This window comes from Dipodomys merriami, unplaced genomic scaffold, assembly GCF_024711535.1.
Source record: "Dipodomys merriami isolate MVZ:Mamm:240054 unplaced genomic scaffold, mDipMer1.0.p SCAF_574, whole genome shotgun sequence".
Classification (NCBI taxonomy): Eukaryota; Metazoa; Chordata; class Mammalia; order Rodentia; family Heteromyidae; genus Dipodomys; species Dipodomys merriami.
The window spans coordinates 302,891-323,128 of NW_027206151.1; the positions used below are offsets into that span (position 1 = coordinate 302,891).

At 67.1% G+C, this 20,238-nt stretch overlaps 1 protein-coding gene across 2 annotated transcripts; it reads right to left on the minus strand.

Moving 5' to 3' along the window:
- Positions 1-2,883: 2,883 nt before the first annotated feature.
- LOC138813011 (N-acetyl-beta-glucosaminyl-glycoprotein 4-beta-N-acetylgalactosaminyltransferase 1-like) lies at positions 2,884-18,985 on the minus strand. Of its 2 annotated transcripts, none has more exons than XM_070001285.1 (20): positions 18,800-18,985; positions 15,196-15,299; positions 14,837-14,932; positions 14,634-14,729; positions 14,470-14,560; positions 14,281-14,381; positions 14,082-14,149; positions 13,293-13,371; positions 12,206-12,272; positions 11,971-12,105; positions 11,312-11,421; positions 11,136-11,236; positions 10,934-11,031; positions 9,970-10,864; positions 6,155-6,435; positions 5,500-5,653; positions 5,339-5,411; positions 5,109-5,262; positions 4,762-4,888; positions 2,884-4,126 (listed from the first exon to the last, which is right to left on the minus strand). In XM_070001285.1, the coding sequence occupies exons 1-20, from the start codon at positions 18,948-18,950 to the stop codon at positions 4,036-4,038; spliced, it is 3,072 nt and encodes a 1,023-aa protein (XP_069857386.1). In that variant the 5' UTR covers positions 18,951-18,985; the 3' UTR covers positions 2,884-4,035. The 2 variants fall into 2 exon arrangements, with proteins under 2 accessions (XP_069857386.1, XP_069857385.1); XM_070001284.1 differs by lacking the exon at positions 2,884-4,126 and adding an exon at positions 4,265-4,593.
- Between the last annotated feature and the right edge of the window lie 1,253 nt (positions 18,986-20,238).

Below are 20,238 nucleotides of genomic sequence, written 5' to 3' on the forward strand. Positions count from 1 at the left end.
GGAGGGGAATTGGAGGGGGGTCACAAGGAGGGGGCTGGAGGGGGGTCAGGAGGAGGGAGGGCTGGAGGGGAGGTAGGAGAGGGGGGGTCGGAGAGTGGGCATTTAGGAGGGAGAGACATAGGGTGGGGGTCAGGAGGAGGGAGGGCTGGAGGGGGGTTAGGAAGAGGGGGGCTGGAGGGGGGAGTCAGGAAGAGGGGGGTGGAGGGGGGAGTCAGGAGGAGGGAGGGCTGGAGGGGGTTAGGAAGAGGGGGGTGGAGGGGGGAGTCAGGAGGAGGGAGGGCTGGAGGGGGTCAGCAGCTCAGTGGGGGTTGGCAGAGAGGGACCTGGAAAGGTGAAAGGTGGGTTCGGCCCCTGGGAGGGTGGGAGCAGGCTGGTGCCCTACCTGGCTGATTCTCCGGATCCTGCCAGACTCCCGGTGCGTCCCCGGGGCCGCTGCCACTGGCCGAGGAATGCGGGGTTCCATCCTGGGCCTGGCTCTTGTGGGCAGCCTCTGCCTGGAGACACTGTGGGGGCACCCGAGGGCGGGGCGCGCACGCCACACGCCCAGCTCATCAGACCGGTTGCTTCCTTGGGAGACGTGTTTTGTGTGGAAAAATCCCGGGAGACAAGTTTGTGCGGCGCCGACGGGCCTAGAGCGCACGCCTGGCGGTTGGGGCCCGCCCTGCCTGAGCCCCGGGAAGCCAGGCCAGGCCGAGGGGCCGAGGCGCACGAGGGCCAGGCACCAGGCCGCAGCACGTGCGGCGGGGGCCCAGGAAACCGCTGTCATGCCGGGCTTCCCCCAGCTGCTGTCCGGCTAGAAAGGCCTGTGATATCGCCAGGCTGGTTCCCGAGGCTCTCGGCTCGGGGCTGGGGTCTGCGTCAGACTCCAGGGCCCTCTCCCAGGAGCCACAGCTGAGCGGCAAACCCAGCCTCTGGCCAGGGCTTAGAAAACCGGAGGTGGGCTGAGTCCTGCACACCCTCATCCGAGGAGCCCGGGGGTCCCAGGGTGCCCTGCGGTGGTCGCCACCCGGCAGAGAGGAGTTGGGTGTGGGGATCACTGAGGCTGGGCAAGGACTGCGACTGGGGCATGAGACCACTCCCTTGGCTAGGGAGAGGGAAGGCTCTGCCCGTGCGTGCGTGCATGCGTGTGCGTGTGCACGCGTGTGCGTGCATGCCCGTGTGTGTGGTGTGTGTTGGAGGGAGAGGCACAGAGGGCAAGCCTTTGGGTCTGGAAGGTCAGGAGCCCAGGAAGGGTATGGGACGGGAGGTGAGCCAGGAGTATATTGAGATGCAGAAAGCCGGGGATCTGGGGAAGGTGGAGGATGTGAACTTGGGGCCTGGGCGCTGTCCCTCAGCTCTTCAGCTCAAGGCGAGCGCTCTACCACTTGAGCCACAGCGACTCTTCTGGCTTTTTCTGCTTATGTGGTGCTGAAGAATCGATCCCAGGGCCCCATGCATGGGAGGCGAGCACTCAACTGCTGAGCCACCTTCCCAGCCCCTGCCGAGTAATTTTCAGAAACACAACGTACAAAGCACGGGTGCACACTGAGGTGAAGGGCTCATGTCTGGTCACGCAGCCACGAGGCTGGAAGCCCCAGAAGCCTGCAGCCTAGTGCCAGGCAAGTCCAGTGGCCGGAGCTCCACAGAACCCAGCCCAAGGCCCACTGCACTGGCCCCACTCAGCGTTGCCCTGTGGCTGTTGTCCCATTGTCTTGTGGCTTTTCTTCCCTGATCCTGGGCCTACAGGTGCGCGGCCCGGCCTTTGTGGCCTCCCTGGTAGCTGAGGGTGTGGTACTGTTGTCGGTCCCTGCCTGTCGGCCCCTCTGGGGGTCCACATGGGCCGGTGGGGACTTCACGGCCCCTCCTGTGTGCACTGGGCGTGCTCTGGACGAGGTGTGTGTGACACAGCAGCCCCCAGCCCCCCTGAGGGGCCCGAGAGAGCAAAGGGCTGGAGACTGGACAACCCTGCCCAGCGGAGAGGGCGGGGGCTGGCGGGGGCCTGAAGGGTGGGTATTGATTTGGGGAGATGGTGGATTGGTATCAGCCTCTCTGTAAGGAGTGGCAGCAGGTGGTGGCAGGGCCAGGGAGCAGCATGGCCGCGAGTTATCCTGGAGTGCAGGCCGACGCTGTCCCAACAAGAACATCTCTAGAGTTGATTTTGCAGTGGGGAAACGGGGGCTCCACATGGTTAAACAACTTCCATAAGTTTCAAAGTGAACTAGGGCACCTAGAGATGTTTCTGACCCTGTCTAGCAGCCCAGCGGGGTGGGCTGGGAGCTGGCGCTGGGGGGCCCTCAGAGCCCTCTTTCTAAGCCTGAGGCCCCTCCTGGGGCTTCTCCCCTAAGTGCCAAGCCTTAGTCTTTCCTGATTTTGCTGAGCCAGTGACCTCATTTGCATGTGTTAGTCTTTTTTTTTTTTTTTTTTTTTGGCCAGTCCTGGGGCTTGAACTCAGGGCCTGGGTGCTGTCCCTGAGCTTCTTGTGCTCAAGGCTAGCGCTCTACCATTTGAGCTACAACAGCACTTCTGGCTTTTTTGTTTATGTGGTACTGCAGGATTGAACCTAGGGCCTCATGCATGCTACGCAAGCACTCTACCACTAAGCCACATTCCCAGCTCCAGCTCCATCATTGTTTTTTTTTTTTTTTTTTGGCTCCAGTCGTGGGCCTGAACTCTGGGCTTGGGCGCTGTCCCTCAGCTCTCCAGTTCAAGGCTAGCACTCTACCACTTGAGCCACAGCACCACTTCCGGCTTTTTTCTTTTTGCTTATGTGGTGCTGAGGAATCGAACCCAGGGTCTCAGGCATGCAAGGCAAGCACTCTACCACTGAGCCACCTTCCCAGCCCCTCATTGGTTATTTTTTGACATGGCATTATCTCAGATTCTGGCCTGCTTTTACTGTAGGAAACTTCTATTATTTTATGCGCTTTTTTTTTTTTATTGGTCGTGGGGCTTGAACTCTGGGCCTGGGCTCTTCAGCTCAAGGCAAGCGCTCTACCACTTGAGCCACAGTGCCACTTCTGGTTTTCTGGTGGTTTATTGGAGATAAGAGTCTCATGGACTTTTCCTGCCCAGACTGGCTTTGAACCGTGATCCTCAGATCTCAGCTTCCGGAGTAGGTAGGATGACAGGTGTGAGCCCCTGGTGCCCAGCTCTGTCTTCTCGATTGATGCGTTATCATCCGGTGTCTGTCCATGGGTTCTTTGTATGCTTGCTTTTCCATTTCATCTGCTGTGCTTTTTCTAGTCTGTCTCCGGTGTCCCTGACTGGGTTTTCAAACAACAGGTTTTTGTTTGTTTTTATTTTTTGAGATTGCTAAAGTAGCAAGATTTTTTTTCTATCCCACTTTGTTGTCAATAACTTAAAAGATTATTTATACTCATGTTTTGTGCCAGTACTGAGCTTGAACTCAGTGCTTTTCACTCTTGCTTGGCTGGAGCCACACCTTCACTTCCAGCTTTTTTCTGGTTAAAGATAAGGGTACTCTGGAACTTCAATCCAACTTCAGCTTCCTGGGTAGCTTGGATTACAGGTGTGAGCTACTGGCACGTGTCTTGTCAGTAACTTTTCTTTCCATTTCTCTCATCATAGATTTTAAAATTTTCCTCCAAATGGACATTGCCCCATCTTGTGCATTCTTCTCCAGCATGCTTCTCCTGACCACTCTGCTCACTGAATTCACCACTCTTTTTCTCTAGCTTTATTTTTCTCCATAGCACTTGGACTAGCTGACTGCAGACATTGTGTTCAGGTGTCTGTGTGGTGTCACTACCACGGGGGGCTGAGTGTGGTCTGTGGGGGTGTTCTGCACTATCATGGGGGGCTGTGTGTGGTCTGTGGGGGTGTTCTGCACTATCATGGGGGGCTGAGTGTGGTCTGTGGAGGTGTGGTGTCACTGTCATGGGGGGCTGTGTGTGGTCTGTGGAGGTGTGGTGTCACTGTCATGGGGGGCTGTGTGTGGTCTGTGGAGGTGTGGTGTCACTGTCATGGTGGGCTGTGTGTGGTCTGTGGAGGTCCAGTATCTCTGTCCTGTGGATGCTTGTCTTCTGATGTAGGAGCTCAACTGTATGTCTGCCATCTGCTGGCCAGCGCTGGACCCATGGGGCGTCCTCCTGAGTTGTCTTTTCTGAATGTTGGGACTCCTTGGGCACTGGGTGGAGAGGAAGAAATGCCAGGAGCTAAGAACAGACGGAAGCGGGGGGGGGGGGTGAGCAAGGCTCAGGCTCGGTGCCCTGAGCCACCCCAGGCCAGGGCTCTGCCTCCCAAGAGAACAGGCACAGAGAATAAGTCAGAACTAAAAAAAATATTTCATTTCATTCTGAATAAAAAACAGAACAGACAGAACTCTTGGAAATCCTGAAAACAAGGTCATTGCTACAGAAAATTTCACAGAAATCATTGTGCAGTGCGGGACGGAGGTGGCAGCCAGGATCCTGGAGCCGAGCCCCCGCGGCGCCACCTCTGCTTCAGCATGCCGGGCAGGGCCTCCAGCCTCAGGACCGCTCCACACGGGAGGCCTTGCGGCTCCGGGTGCCCCACATACCCCGCTTGGAATGATAATGATGGTAGAAGTTCCTCAGCCGCAGCCGCTCCACCTCCAGCCCTGCCTGCAGGACCCTGGGGTGGGGGGTAGGAACGTCAGCTTGGCCCCCCCCCCCCGCCCTGCAGGACCTGGGGCTCAGGGCAGCATGCAGGAGGGGACTGTGGGGCTCTCTGGCCCTGCGGAGCTTGGCGGCGGGGGGAGCGGGGGGAGCGGTCCCCGTGGCGTGGGGTCGGCGCACTCACCTGTCCAGCAGCTCCCAGTCCTCGCCCCCCCACTGGTCCCGGAACTCCTCCGTGTTCATGCCTCCCACGCGGTCAAAGTCCGATTTGTAGATCCCAAAGAGGCCAAAGCCATTCACCTCCCAGTAACCTGGTGTGGAGGGGCGGCTTTCAGATGGGGTGGGGGTGGGGGTCTCCCGAGGCCTCGGGAAGGGGTGGGGCAGGGGCTCGCAGCCAGGCGCACAGCACCGGATGGGGGTGGTCTCACGGCTCAGATCCTGGGGTTCTGAAGGCTGGGAGAAGCCCTGGGCGCCAGGACCGGGCTGGTGAGCAGTGGGGCGCTGGCCTGGGGGGGTCATTCGGGGACTTGCCGTGCGGGTTGCCTGGCGAGCTCCCGCAGCCCAGGCGCATGACCACGGGGGCGAAGGCCAGCTTGCCCTCCACGCAGTGCTTCCGGATGCTGTCCAGGATGTTGAGAGGGAAGTGGATGTGCAGGTCACAGAGGAAGACGATGCTGCTGGGGTCCTGGGGGTCCAGAGGTCTGAGTGGGCCGTCCCCGCCCTCCCCGCCCTCCCGCCCCGGCCCTGTCCCCGCCACAGACCTCCACCGCGTCCACTCCGGCCTGCAGCCCCGCCGAGCGCTCGAAGTTTCCGGTGCGTCTCAGGTACTGGTACCTGGGGGGTTAAAGGAGCCGCTGGTGGCCATGCTGGAGCCGGGGCGGGGGGACGCCTCGCAGGAGGGAAGCGCACCGGGCCCTCGTACCGGGGCAGCCGCGCCCCGCGCAGGGCCCGCTCCACGTCCATGTCCTCGCTCTCAAAGTCCACCAGGATGACGCTGAAGTGCGAGTCCCCGGTGCGCGCGTGCAGCGCCGCCATGTCCGCCAGGAACTGTGCCACCCAGCGCGCCTGGTTCTTCACTGGAAGAGGGATGCGGGCCGGGCTGGCGGCTGGGTGGGGGGTGTCCTCCTCCGGCCGCCCTGCCCGGCCCGCGCCGGGGCACCCCGACCACCCCCCCGCACCGGGGCGCCCCGCCGGGGCCCTGGCGCGTGCCGACACCCCCCCACCCCGCCGGGGCCCTGGCGCGTGCCGACCCCCCACCCCCCGCACCCCGCCGGGGCCCTGGCGCGTGCCGACCCCCCACCCCCCGCACCCCGCCGGGGCCCTGGCGCGTGCCGACACCCCCTACCCCGCCGGGGCCCTGGCGCGTGCCGACACCCCCCACCCCGCCGGGGCCCTGGCGCGTGCCACCCCCCCGCACCCCGCCGGGGCCCTGGCGCGCGCCACCCCGCGCCCGCCCCCCGCCGGGGCCCTGGCGCGTGCCGACACCCCCCCACCCCGCCGGGGCCCTGGCACGTGCCGACACCCCCCCACCCCGCCGGGGCCCTGGCGTGTGCCGACCCCCCCCCTGCCCCCCGCACCTGGCACGATGAAGTGCACCGTGACGTCCTGGCGCCACGCCAGGCGCAGCGGCCGGCAGAGCTCGGCGTCGGGGCGGCGCGAGGCGGCGGCCGCGGGGGGCTCGGGGCTGTCGGCGTCCGCGTCCCCGGCCCGCGCGCCCGGCAGCCGCAGGAAGACGTACTCGGACAGGCGCAGGCGGCGGCCGCCGCGCTCCTGCAGCTCCAGCTCCAGCAGGAAGCGGCTCCCGCGCGCAGAGTCGCGCCGCTTCTCCACGTTCACGATGCGCAGCAGCGCGAAGCGCCTGCGGGGCGGGGCGGGGGTCAGCGCGGGGCAGGGGTCAGCGCGGGGGAGGGGGGCGGTCAGCGCGGGGGAGGGGAGCGGTCAGCGCGGGGGAGGGGAGCGGTCAGCGCGGGGGAGGGCGGTCAGCGCGGGGCAGGGGTCAGTGCGGGGCAGGGGTCAGCGCGGGGGAGGGGGTCGGTCAGCGCGGGGGAGGGGGGTGGTCAGCGCGGGGGAGGGGGGCGGTCAGCGCGGGGGAGGGGGTCGGTCAGCGCGGGGGAGGGCGGTCAGCGCGGGGCAGGGGTCAGCGCGGGGCAGGGGTCAGCGTGGGGGAGGGGGTCGGTCAGCGCGGGGGAGGGCGGTCAGCGCGGGGCGGGGGTCAGCGCGGGGCAGGGGTCAGCACGGGGGAGGGGGGCGGTCAGCGCGGGGGAGGGGGTCAGCGCGGGGGAGGAGGGCGGTCAGCGCGGGGGAGGGGGTCAGCACGGGGGAGGGGGGCGGTCAGCGCGGGGGAGGGCGGTCAGCGAGGGGGAGGGAGTCAGCGCGGGGGAGGGGGGCGGTCAGCGCGGGGGAGGGCGGTCAGCGCGGGGGAGGGGGTCAGCGCGGGGGAGGGGGGCGGTCAGCGCGGGGCAGGGGTCAGCGCGGGGGAGGGGGGCGTGGTCAGCGCGGGGGAGGAGGGCGGTCAGCGCGGGGGAGGGGGGTGGTCAGCGCGGGGGAGGGGGTCAGCGCGGGGGAGGGGGTCAGCGCGGGGGAGGGGAGCGGTCAGCGCAGAGGGGGGTGGTCAGCGCGGGGGAGGAGGTCAGCGCGGGGGAGGTCAGCGGCGGGGGAGGAGGGCGGTCAGCGCTGGGCGGGGGTCAGCGGCGGGGTGTGGTCAGCGCAGGGGATGGGGGCGGTCAGCGCGGGGGAGGGCGGTCAGCGCGGGGGAGGGGGGCGGTCAGCGTGGGGCGGGGGTCAGCGATCAGCACGGGGCTAGGGTCAGCGGCGGGGGGAGCAGTCAGCACGGGGTGGGCGGTCAGCGCGGTCCCCCCCAGGAGGCAGCTGGACCGGCTCGGACCCCCACTCCAGGCAGCCCAGGGCTGCACCCCTCTCCCGCCCCGGCCCCCCATCCCCTGCTCCAGGCGGCCCAGGGCTGCGCCCCTCTCCCGCCCCGGCCCCCCACCCCCTGCTCCAGGCGGCCCAGGGCTGCGCCCCTCTCCCGGGCCCTCTGCGCTCGCCTGTCTTGGGGACGATTCCTGTCTAGATTTGCTTAGTCCTCCCCAGCACTCCTCGAGAAGCCTCCGAGTGTCCCAAGAGGGGGCTGCTGACTGGTGGGCCTGGAAGCCCACCACTGTGACCTCCGACCTGTTCCCTCTCCCCCCACTACCTAGTCTCCCCAAGTGGAGTTTTTTGGATGCAGATGCTCTTGGTCGCCCCTCCGGGCCACCCGCACCCTGGGCCCAAGCAGGCAAACGCAGGGACAGTTGGCACTGCTGGTTTGGAGAGGCCTGGCAGGCCCAGGGGCACTGAGCTGCCTGCAGGAAGCTGATGACTGAGGGCGGGTCTGCTTTCCCAACCACCTGGGCTACAGCAATTTCCACCCACCTCCCTAGAACCAGGCGGCCACCCTTCCTCCCCACAACCCAGCAGACAGCACAGCCAGGCAACCTGTGCACGCCAGGGCCCAACCCCTGCCTTGCTCAGAACGTCTATCCCGCTTGGCTGTGTCCACTTCTGCCTGCTGTCCCTCTCCTCCGGGGTTGGCACACAGCAGGCCCTCAGGCCCTAGCCTCCCAGGGGGAGGTGGGCACAGGCTGGATCCTGGGGCCTGGCAGGTCTGAGGGCCGGTGGGCAGGAGCCCCATGCCTGCCCCCGGACCTGGTCGACCTCAGCCATGTCCAGGGAGACGAAGGGTGTAGGTGTTCTTAGCTGACCTGGCCCCAGAGTGGGCTCCTGCCTATCATGTGCCGGAGACTGACCACTAAACCTTGTAGCTTGCACAACACCTTTGGGTCAAGGAGACAGATTTAGGGTTTGGGGGTGCAGCATCCCAGGAACCAGCCTTGGGTGGGACTCTCTAGAAGCACCTAACCTTGGCCACAGTCCTGAGCAGGAAAGGAGCATGCCAGGGGAGAGGGGCAGGGGCCGAGGAGAAGAGCTGTGGAGTTCCCGAGAAGCACGCTGGTCCCTAGGAAGGTCTGAGTCCCTGGAGCCCTCTCCAGATGACACCCATGACCAGGGTGCTCCCCGAGTTGTTGGCCCCCCCCATGGTGCTCATGAGCCTTTGGTGTTCCCCACTCTCCATCCCCAGTGCTCACCGGCCGCTGCCCACCATACTGCCCCCCATACCCTCCATGATGCTTGCTGAGCTGCTGCCCCCCATACCTGTGGTGCTCAATGAGCCCCTGCCCCCCAATCCAACCCTAACACTGATCCCCTGCCCCCAATCCCACCATGACACTGAGCCACTGTCCCCAATCCCACCATGACACTGAGCCACTGTCCCCAATCCCACCATGACACTGAACCACTGCCCCCAATCCCACCATGACACTGAGCCACTGTCCCCAATCCCATCATGACACTGAGCCACTGCCCCCAATCCCACCATGACACTGAGCCACTGTCCCCAATCCCACCATGACACTGAGCCACTGTCCCCAATCCCACCATGACACTGAACCACTGCCCCCAATCCCACCATGACACTCAGAGCGACTGCCCCCAATCCCACCATGACACTGAGCCACTGTCCCCAATCCCACCATGACACTGAGCCACTGTCCCCAATCCCACCATGACACTGAGCCACTGTCCCCAATCCCACCATGACACTGAGCCACTGTCCCCAATCCCACCATGACACTCAGAGCGACTGCCCCCAATCCCACCATGACACTGAGCCACTGTCCCCAATCCCACCATGACACTGAACCACTGTCCCCAATCCCACCATGACACTGAGCCACTGCCCCCCAATCCAACCCTAACACTGATCCCCTGCCCCCAATCCCACCATGACACTGAACCACTGCCCCCAATCCCACCATGACACTGAGCCACTGTCCCCAATCCCACCGTGACACTCAGAGCGACTGCCCCCAATCCCACCATGACACTGAGCCACTGTCCCCAATCCCACCATGACACTGAGCCACTGTCCCCAATCCCACCATGACACTGAGCCACTGTCCCCAATCCCACCATGACACTGAACCACTGCCCCCAATCCCACCATGACACTGAGCCACTGTCCCCAATCCCACCGTGACACTCAGAGCGACTGCCCCCAATCCCACCATGACACTGAGCCACTGTCCCCAATCCCACCATGACACTGAGCCACTGTCCCCAATCCCACCATGACACTGAGCCACTGTCCCCAATCCCACCATGACACTCACTGGCCAATGCTCCACCCCCGTACCCCCCGTGGCGCTCACTGGCCGCTGCCCCTCCCGTACCCCCCGTGGCGCTCACTGGCCGCTGCCCCCCGCCCCCCGTACCCCCCGTGGTGCTCACTGGCCGCTGCCCCCCGCCCCCCGTACCCCCCGTGGCGCTCACTGGCCGCTGCCCCCCCCCGTACCCGCCGTGGCGTGCGTTGAGCCGCTCCATGTACTGGGCCGCCACGTCCACGGCCTCGGCCTCGGGCAGCTGCAGGTTTCCCGACACGTTGCAGCGCAGGTCATTCCAGTCCGAGCGCAGCAGCTCGAAGTCCACGGTGCCCACGCTGAACGTGCGCTGCCAGTCGATGGCGTCCTCCCGCCAGCGGCCCGCGGCCCGCGCCGCAGCCTCTTCCTCCTCACTGTCGTCCGGTGTGGCCTCTTCCCCCGGGGGGCCGTCGTCCTCCCCCTCCTCCCCCTCCTCCTCCCCCTCCCCCGGCAGCTGCGGCCTGGACACCTGGGCCACGCGGAGGAAGGAGGTCACGGGTTTTGTCTCGGCGGACGGGTTTGCGTCTGCAGTGGGCGCTGCGCGTTCCCGGGCACGCACTGGGGCTACCCGGCCCCCCCGGGGGGCCTGCGTCCGGGCCTCAGGCCTCGGCTCCGCGGTCCTGCGGCGGTGGGGCAGCGGGGGGCGTGGTGGTGCCCGCAGCTGCACCCTGGGCAGGGGCCTGGGGCGTGGGAAGACCCTGGGGAAAGGGGGCCAGGGGGGGTCCGGCAGCGCCCTCCGGGAGGCCCGCAGCCTGGGCGGCACCGGCCGCACCCTCGTCACATACACCTTTGAGGGTGCCGTGTGGGGGGCTGGGGCCCGGCCCAGAAAGAGAGGCAGGGGCTGGGAGGCCCAGCTTAGGGCCCGGGAGTGCCTGGGGGCCTGCCCATCCAGAGAACCGGATGTCGGTGGGGCGGGGGTGGCCACGGTCAGCATCTTGGTCCTCGTGGGGGCCGCCAGCATGGGGGTCTGGCGGCCGAGCTGTGGCACAGATGCCCCCGTTGGCTCCAGGCTGTCCAGCAGCTCCCGGTCATCCTCATCATCCAGAAAGTCTGCCGGAAGTGCACAGTCAGCTGCAGGCCAGGCCAGCAGGCTGGGCACGCCCGGCTCGGGGCACCTACCATCCGGGTTGAGGAAGAGGAAGGCGCGGCGCTGCATCTCCTCTTCATCATCCTCTCCCTCCTCCCTGTCCATCTTCATGTATTTGTAGAACCCAAACCTGGGGCGGGGCGGGGCGGGGCAGGGCAGGGCAGGGCATCAGAGGCCCTCGCTGCCAGGCTCTGCCCTGGCCTCTGCCCGAGCCTCCCTCACCCCCCCACCCACCTCTCCAGGTACAGGGGCGACTCTCGGTAGAAGCACTTGTTGTCTGACTCCATGTGAGTGAGGCGCGTGTAGTCGTTGGGATACACGAAGGACAGGTACACCTGGAGGCACGGCAGGCTTAGGGTGTGCGAAGGGGGCTGGGCCTGCGGGGGCCACAGAGGAGGCCCCGCACTTACAAACTGCAGTCCCTGGTATCTCGCGATGGGAAAATCCTTGAGGATGTAGGTAGGGGCGTAGGCGCATGGCTCCAGCACGTTCTCCAGGCTGGAAGGCTCCATCCGAGGAGCTGCGAGGGGCAGTTACTGTGGCCTGACTGGCGCCCAGCCCCCGCGCCCCGCCTCTGCCCCCGCTCCAGCCCTCCCCCCGCCTCTGCCCCCGCGCCCCGCCTCTGCCCCCGCTCCAGCCCTCCCCCCCCCGCCTCTGCCCCCGCGCCCCGCCTCTGCCCCCGCTCCAGCCCCCCCCCCCCGCCTCTGCCCCCGCGCCCCGCCTCTGCCCCCGCTCCAGCCCCCCCCCCCGCGCCCCGCGCCCCGCCTCTGCCCCAGCTCCAGCCCTCCCCCCCCCCCCCCCCGCCTCTGCCCCCGCGCCTGGCCTCTGCCCCCGCTCCAGCCCCCGCGCCCCACCTCTGCCCCCGCTCCAGCCCCCCCTGCCTCTGCCCCCGCGCCCCGCCTCTGCCCCCGCTCCAGCCCCTGTGCCCCGCCCCCCCGCCCCAGCCCCCGCCCCCCGCCTCGGCCCCCGCTCCAGCCTCCCCCGTCCCCGCTCCAGCCCCCGCGCCCCGCCTCTGCCCCCGCTCCAGCCCCCGCCCCCCGCCTCGGCCCCCCCCCCAGCCCCCTCTCACTGAGGAAGAAGGTGTCCCTGGGGTCTGGCCGCAGCATGTCCACGCTGGGCTCCTGCTGTGGGAAGTGGCCGCCCACGTGGCTGGCTAGAGACTGGGGGATGTGGGCCACATGGTCCATCTTCAGGGCCGACTCATCTGGGGCAGAAGGGAGCAGGAGGCCTTCACTCTCCTCCCCATTCCCAGCCAGACCCGGCTGCCAGAGGCTAACCCTCCCCCAAGGGCGCGGGCTCCACACCTGTGTACAGGGAGATGTGGGCAGAGCCGACGATCTCGAACTTCAGACCAGGCAGGAAGGCTCGCCACTAGGGGTGGGGGCAGGAAAGAGGCAGCGTCCAGGGGGGCTCTTCCTGGCTCAGGGCGCCGTCTCCAAGGACAGGGGCAGTTTGGAGGGTGGATGGGAGAGGAGACCTAGGAAACGGCAGCTGCAGGAGGACCAGGCTGAGGGGCTCCAGGGGCAGATCTAGATCCCCTACCTTGATCTCTCCCGACTTCCCTCCCTCCCAGGCAGCTTCCGGACTTGCCGGGAATGCGTCAAACCTCACCAGCTCCCTGGTTTTGCACCTCTGCTCTCCTGAGGTCACTGCTGGGCTTGGGAGGGCCAGGCCTGGCACCCTCCCCTCGTGCCCACCTCTGTGGCTGCTCCTGTGGGACTCGGTTCCTCCCGGGCTCCCTGCGAGCTGGTCTTCCTGGGGCTGACTCCAGACCCTCTGCTCTAGCTTTATCCAACTCTCACCATCCTCCCCCCAGGATGAGCCCGAAGTTGTGCCTCCAGCCTGCTGAGTTCAGCTCACAGTGATCACAGGCACTGGACACGTGCGACACCCTGTGGCCCTCCCTCCTAGCCTGCGAAGCCCCCTCCCACCTCTGACCTGCCTGGACGCCCTCCCAAGGACTCCTCTCAGCGCTTGGCTTCCCACACTGGCCAGAGTTTTCCTGGAACGAAAGTCTCCCTGCTTCATTCTCCAGATAGCCTGTGTTGTCCAGTGTGGCCCTGCAGGCCGGGCCTGGCCACCAGACCTCTCAGGTCTGAGAAGACGCTGGGAGACACAGGTCCACCCGCTAGGTCTGGAATTCCTACCCCAAACTCTTTCCCTTCCACATCTGCCTGCTGAGGGCTGCTCTTCAATGGTAGCCTAGCTAGCACAGCAGGCCCTCCTGACCTAGGTTCACACCAGAGCCTCTGCTTCACGGGATAGGGGAGAGGTCTCGGGGGCGTGGACCATAGTGAAGCAGTCTTGCAAGGAGGTTGGAGTGGGGGAGGGAGTCAGGGGAAGGAGGGGGCTGGGGTCTTCCGGCATCTCAGGAAGACCTGCCATACTCACACCCACTTCCACGTGGTCTGAGCCCCGATCATCCTGCTTGTGAAGCAGTTCAAAGTAGTATTTCCGGGAGGCCATGAGCCTGTGAACATGAAGAACTTGTCTTCATCATCATATCCAGGAACCCCAAACTGAGGGAGAGCCCAGGGTGTGTGTGTGTGTGTATGTGGTGTATGTGTGCCCAGGGTGTGTGTGTGTGAGAGCCCAGGGTGTGTGTGTGTGTGGTGTATGTGTGCCCAGGGTGTGTGTGTGTGTGTGTGAGAGAGCCCAGGGTGTGTGTGTGTGTGGTGTATGTGTGCCTAGGGTGTGTGTGTGTGGTGTATGTGTGCCCAGGGTGTGTGTGTGTGTGGTGTATGTGTGCCCAGGGTGTGTATGTGTGTGTGTGTGTGTGGTGTATGTGTGCCCAGGGTGTGTATGTGTGTGTGTGTGTGGTGTATGTGTGCCCAGGGTGTGTGTGTGTGGTGTATGTGTGCCCAGGGTGTGTGTGTGTGTGGTGTATGTGTGCCCAGGGTGTGTGTGTGTGTGTGTGTGTGTGTGTGTGTGTGTGTGGTGTATGTGTGCCCAGGGTGTGTGTGTGTGTGTGAGAGCCCAGGGTGTGTGTGTGTGTGTGTGTGTGTGTGTGGTGTATGTGTGCCCAGGGTGTGTGTGTGTGTGTGGTGTATGTGTGCGTGACCCGCCCACCCTCCCGCTGGGCTGCTCTCTGCAGGCCAGTGACAGTGTAAGGAGGCTCACCCAGCTTCTCCTCCACCCACCAACACTCCTGAGCACACACATTTGCCCCAACTCACTCACCGCCGGGGCTTGGACACCTGGGAGCTGAACTTGGTGAATTCTCCAGGTGCAGTCCACTCAGAGCCGGTCTACAAGTGACACAGCAGTGAGCCTAAGGGCTGCTGTGTTTTGGGGCACACCAGACCCATTCCCAAGAAGCTGCAGGAGGCCCGTGCAGGACTGGGGCTGGAGGGCGGCGTCTGGGCCGGGCAGGGAATACCTTGCCTACAAAGGCTATGAGCTGGGCAGCTGCCGGACTCTCATCCACGCTCAGCCAGAGCTCAGAGTTGTCATCCGAAGCCACGGAGAACTGGATGTCCCCTAGCCCAAGGACAGGGGCTTGTTCAGGGGACGGCTCTTCACGCCACCGCCCCCCTGACACCCACCGTGGCACACCCCGCCCCCACACCATCTTTCGCTGGGTGAATGAAGCCAAAAATCCGGAGTCCATAGTTCTTCCACTTGGGGGACACTGCCAACTTCTTCACGGTGGTGCGCGTCTAGGGAGGTAGTGAGCGGTGACGCCGAGGCCAGCCTGGTGCCCGCCAGCCCGCCAGCCACCCGGGCACTCACATGAGGGAAGAGCGGGAAGTGCAGATTCCTCCTCAGCTGGCCCACCGCGCCGCCACACCAGTCCTCAAAAACGTGCAGGTTCACCTGTCCCTTGAACTGGAGCCAGGGAGGCTTTACCTCCTTCCCCCCCCCCGCCCCGCCGCCCATCCAGGGGGGCTTTACCCCTCCCCCTCCCCCCAGCCCATCCAGGGGGCAGAGCTCACCTCCTCCCTCCATGGCGGTGTCTGACGTGTGAGGTTCAGTGGTGGGGACCTCCCTGCCCCTCCAGGAAATAGCATGTTTGGGTCCCGCCCCTCAGACTTCAGGAGAGGAAGGGCGGCAAGGGTAAGTAGGGTCCCCGCCACACACAAGTGCAGGCAGACACAGCAAGACAACTTCACAGTCTGTCTCAGGCCGAGCACCCTCCGCACGCGTCCTCCAGAACACAGCGCACACGCCCCGACTAGACGTGGCCAGCCGCACACACACCACCTATGTCTGCCCGGATACGCCACGCCAGGCCAGGGTGCGGTGGCACACATGTCCAGCGTACCTGCCATTTCTTCCACCCCTCCCTGCTTACCGCCTGCTCTTCCTCTCGACTCTCACTGGAGTCGTCCGCCCTCTGCGTGGCGGGCAGGGCCTGGGCCCCGTGGCCGTCCGTCACACTGGGCAGCTTCTCCCCGTCTGTGGGTGGCAAACAAGAGCTCTCTGAACCTTCACTGTGAGCGTCAGCCGGGCACGGTGGGCCTGTCCCGCACAGCTGGAGCGGGGTAGGAAGGTGCTGCTGGAGCCCTGGCTTCCGGGCGGGAGCAGGGCTATGTGTGTATCTGCAGCGGCTGGTGCCCATCTTTCCCTTTTCACTGAGTGGCTTGCCTCAGGAAGAACTCCAGACTTCTGGGAGCCCCCAGAGCCTTTCCCATGTGGCTCAAGAGTGAGACTCGAAGGTGATCGCAGGAGCTGGTGGTCAGGAAAGCCAGCATGGTGTTCCAGGGCCAAGCCAAGCCACCTGCCTTGAACAAGGCAGCCCTGGCAGGGGCACCGCGCCGGTCTCCCAGGGGACCCGGGACCAAGGTGGCCCTGGAGGGAGACTGTCCCCTGGATGCTCCCTCACAGACAGGCAGAGACATCTCCACAGCTTGCTCCCTCCCCAAGCCGGAGGCAGGACATCTCCCTGCCCATTTCTCTCCACTTACCGGACCTTCTCCATGACCACCCCACAGCACCTTCCAGGGTCCACACCCAGGACCTGAGCCTCTCGGTGGGAAGTCTCGCCCTGACCGGGTCCAGCCCCTCCTGCCTGCCCTGGCCTGGCTCCTGCCTGGTGAGACCCCCCACCCTGCTTCTCCCAGGCTCCTGATTCCAGAGCCTTCCCTCAGTCACTTTTTTTTTTTCCTTGGGTCTGGTCGTGGGGCCTGAACTCTGGGCCTGGGTGCTGTCCCTCAGCTCTTCAGCTCAAGGCTAGCGCTCTACCACTTGAGCCACAGCGCCACTTCCGGATTTTTTTCTTTTTGCTTACGTGGTGGTGAGGAATCGAACCCAGGGCCTTAGGCATGCAAGGCAAGCGCTCTACCACTGAGCCACCTTCCCAGCCCCTCCGTCACTTTTGACTAGCTGGGAGGTAAGCAAGGAACAGGCTCCGGGCCAGCTTGGCTGCTCCAGATGTCCACAGCCCAACAAGGTAAGTCCAGGCAGCTAGAGGCATTAAACTTTTCTGTAGTACAGTTCTAGGCCAGGCTGCCGCCATGGCCCTGCAGGCCCGAGGCTTGCCATCGGCCTCTGGTCCTCCCACCCCGGGGCCTCTGTGTGCAGCCTGCCTCCACCGGCCAGTCTGGAAAACCTCAAAGTTCACTGCTTTTCAAAAGCCCCGCAGGGCTGATGGGAGCCCAGGCTGCTCCTGTCAGCGCCACTTGGCACCTTTGGCCTTCCAGGACCCAGAACGGCTCCCACCTACCCAGGTCAGGCCCAACGGACCTGTCTCTAGCCACCCCTGGGATGCGGGTGGGGTGGGGGGTGGGGGTCCAGGGGGTGGCTCCTATGCCGACACCCCTCCAGGTTCAGCGGGCTCCTTGACTTCTCAGGAAGTTGGACTGGAGGCCTATGGCAACTGAGCAACCCACAGAAGCAGCGGACGGAGCGGGGAGCTCCGGCTTCGTGGGGTGAGGGCGGGGCTTCTTCTGAGGTAGTCAGGGATCTCTTGAAGATGTGGCCAGCAGTATGAGATGCATGGGTTCAGGCGACCTATGGACAGCCCTGGCTGTGCAGCGGTCCAGGGTCCATGGAGAGGCCTCCAGGCACGCAAAGAGGCAGCGGGGACTCCACGGGTGGAGGCAGGAAGAGGACCGAAGCCCCTCGAAGCCCCTTGGGTGGATGGCCTAGGATGTCCTGAGTCAGCGCCCGGCTCGGGGCTCCTGGGACGGGGGACACTGCCTCCCCTGACACCCAGCTCAGGACGCCGATTCCTCCACAAGTCGGAGGAGGCTGGCTGGGGCCTGTCCTGGCCAGGGGTCCACGCTGTCCACCCCCCAGTCCTGGCCAGGGGTCCACACTGTCCACCCCCCTCAGTCCTGGCCAGGGGTCCATGCTGTCCACCCCTCCTCAGTCCTGGCCAGGGGTCCACACTGTCCACCCCCCTCAGTCCTGGCCAGGGGTCCACGCTGTCCACCCCTCCTCAGTCCTGGCCAGGGGTCCATGCTGTCCACCCCCCTCAGTCCTGGCCAGGGGTCACACTGTCCACCCCCCTCAGTCCTGGCCAGGGGTCCACGCTGTCCACCCCCCTCAGTCCTGGCCAGGGGTCCACGCTGTCCACCCCCCTCAGTCCTGGCCAGGGGTCCACGCTGTCCACCCCCCCTCAGTCCTGGCCAAGGGTCCACACTGTCCACCCCCCTCAGTCCTGGCCAGGGGTCCACGCTGTCCACCCCCCTCAGTCCTGGCCAGGGGTCCATGCTGTCCTCCACCCCCTCAGTCCTGGCCAGGGGTCCATGCTGTCCACCCCTCCTCAGTCCTGGCCAGGGGTCCATGCTGTCCACCCCCCAGTCCTGGCCAGGGGTCCACGCTGTCCACCCCCTCAGTCCTGGCCAGGGGTCCATGCTGTCCACCCCCTCAGTCCTGGCCAGGGGTCCACGCTGTCCTCCACCCCCTCAGTCCTGGCCAGGGGTCCATGCTGTCCACCCCTCCTCAGTCCTGGCCAGGGGTCCATGCTGTCCACCCCTCCTCAGTCCTGGCCAGGGGTCCATGCTGTCCACCCCTCCTCAGTCCTGGCCAGGGGTCACTCTGTCCACCCCCCTCAGTCCTGGCCAGGGGTCCACGCTGTCCACCCCCAGCTTCCCCACTCTGGCCAGGGGTCCACGCTGTCCACCCCCCAGCTTCCCCACTCTGGCCCTGTCTCCTCTTCTTCCAGCTGCTTCTGTCTCTGCTACCCGCCGCCTTCGGGAGCTCTTCCCCCGAATGTGTCATCTCCACGGCCCCTCCCCGCTTCTGCTCACGGGCAGTGAGACCCGTTGTGTGTGGGCTCACCCCCGGGGACCCCGGGGCGCGCCCCCCGCACCGGGCCCCACGGACGTGGGGCAGCCAGTGACCCTGGCAGCCCTGATCCCCCAAGCGCACAGGCCCTGGGGTCAGAGCGGCGCTCCCACCCGTAGGCAGGGAAACTGAGGCCCAGCTGAGCAGGCAGAGGCGGAGACCGGGCCCACCCCGGCTAACGGGAGCACACGGGGTCTAAGCCAGACCCCAGGGTCCGTCCGGGGAGGGAGGGGTCCGTCCGGGGAGGGGTCCGCCCGGGGAGGGGTCCGCCCGGGGAGGGGTCCGTCCGGGAAGGGAGGGGTCCGCCCGGGGAGGGGTCCGCCCGGGGAGGGGTCCGTCCGGGGAGGGGTCCGCCCGGGGAGGGGTCGGTACGGGGAGGGAGGGGTCCGTCCGGGGAGGGGTCCGCCCGGGGAGGGGTCGGTCCGGGGAGGGGTCGGTCCGGGGAGGGGTCCGTCCGGGGAGGGGTCGGTCCGGGGAGGGGTCCGTCCGGGGAGGGGTCCGTCCGGGGGCGCGCGCGTCACCGCTGACGTCACCGGCCTCTCCCGGGCCTCCCGCGCCCCCTCGCCCAGCACAGCCGCGCGGGGGAGGGCGGCCGGGCCAGAGCGGCCCCGCGTCCCCGCGTCCCCGCGCCCGGCCCTCCGCGCCGCCCGCGCCGCCCCGCGTACCTCGGCCCGCGCCCGGGCGCTGGCGCGGCGCGCGTGCCGGGCGCGCCAGGCTCAGGTGCACGTAGGTGAGCCACGCGGCGCCGGTGAGCAGCAGCAGCAGCAGCAGCAGCTTCATCTGCTTGCGGATCTTCTTCACCGGCAACCGCGGCATCGCGGCCGCCGCGGTCAGGGCCGTCCCCGCGGCGCCCGGGCCCCCGCCGCCCCGCCCCGCATCCCCGGCCCGCCCGCCGCGCTCAGCGCCCGCGGCCCCGCATGGCCCTTTGTCCGCCGCGCGCGGCCCCCGGGCGCGGCCGCGACCCCCGGGCCGCCCCGCCCGAGGTGGCCCGGCGGGCGGCGGGAGCGGCTCCCGCAGGCGCGCCCCGCCCGGCCGCCCCGCCCGGCCGCTCCCGCTCCCGCTCCGCGCTCCCCGGGGCCGCGGCGGGGCCGGGCGGCATCCGCGCTGCGGCGCTGCCCGCCGTGGCTCGGGACCGGCGGCCGCGCGGCCGCAGCCAATCCGGCCCGGCCGGCCCGCGGGGAGCCAATCGGCGGCGCGCGGGGGCGGGGCGCCGCGCTAGGGCGTGCCTGCGTCCCCGCACCGGCCCGCACCGGCCCCGCACCAGCCCCGCACCAGCCCCCGACGCGCAGCCGCCGGGACCCGGCCTGCGGCGCGGAGACCTGGGCGCCGGAGCTGGGGCGGGAGATGAGGCGGCGGAGGGGGCGGGAGGGGCGCGGAGGCCCGGGGAGGGGCGCGGGAGGGGCGCGGAGGCCCGGGGAGGGGGGCGGGAGGGGCGCGGAGGCCCGGGGAGGGGCGCGGGAGGGGCGCGGAGGCCCGGGGAGGGGCGCGGGAGGGGCGCGGAGGCCCGGGGAGGGGGGCGGGAGGGGCGCGGAGGCCCGGGGAGGGGCGCGGGAGGGGGCGGGGAGAGGATGGTGAGGGCGGGAGGAGGGCGGGAAGGGCGCGGGAGGGGCGGTAGAGGAGAGGGGCGCGGGGAGGGCGGGAGGGGGCGGGGAGAGGCGATGGTGGGGGCGGGAGGGGGGCGCCCGGGAGTCTGGGAAACAAGGGTGCGTGCGACAGAAGGACTGGGTCTCCCGTAAATGACCGTGGCCTCCACCGAACGCTAGGCCCCCGGGGATGCCGGCCTGGGTGGCGGGGTCCCCCTGGCCTCGGGAGGGCGCGGCAGGGGCCTGGCTAGGGCTGACCCCGCACAGGGGACGGCGGGCTAGGGCTGACCCCGCACAGAGAGGACGCACGGGGGACGGCGGGCTAGGGCTGACCCCGCACAGGGAGGACGCACGGGGGACGGCGGGCTAGGGCTGACCCCGCACAGGGAGGACGCACGGGGGACGGCGGGCTAGGGCTGACCCCGCACAGGGAGGACGCACGGGGGACGGCGGGCTAGGGCTGACCCCGCACAGGGAGGACGCACGGGGGACGGCGGGCTAGGGCTGACCCCGCACAGGGA

Coding starts and splice junctions, on each gene's coding strand:
- LOC138813011 (XM_070001284.1), bottom strand. CDS start 18,950: ATGCCGCGGTTGCCGGTGAAGAAGATCCGCAAGCAGATGAAGCTGCTG. Junction 14,933..15,195: donor GTCGAGAGGAAGAGCAGGCG/GTAAGCAGGGAG, acceptor CCTCTCCTGAAG/TCTGAGGGGCGGGACCCAAA. Junction 11,032..11,135: donor TCGCCCCTGTACCTGGAGAG/GTGGGTGGGGGG, acceptor GCCCCGCCCCAG/GTTTGGGTTCTACAAATACA.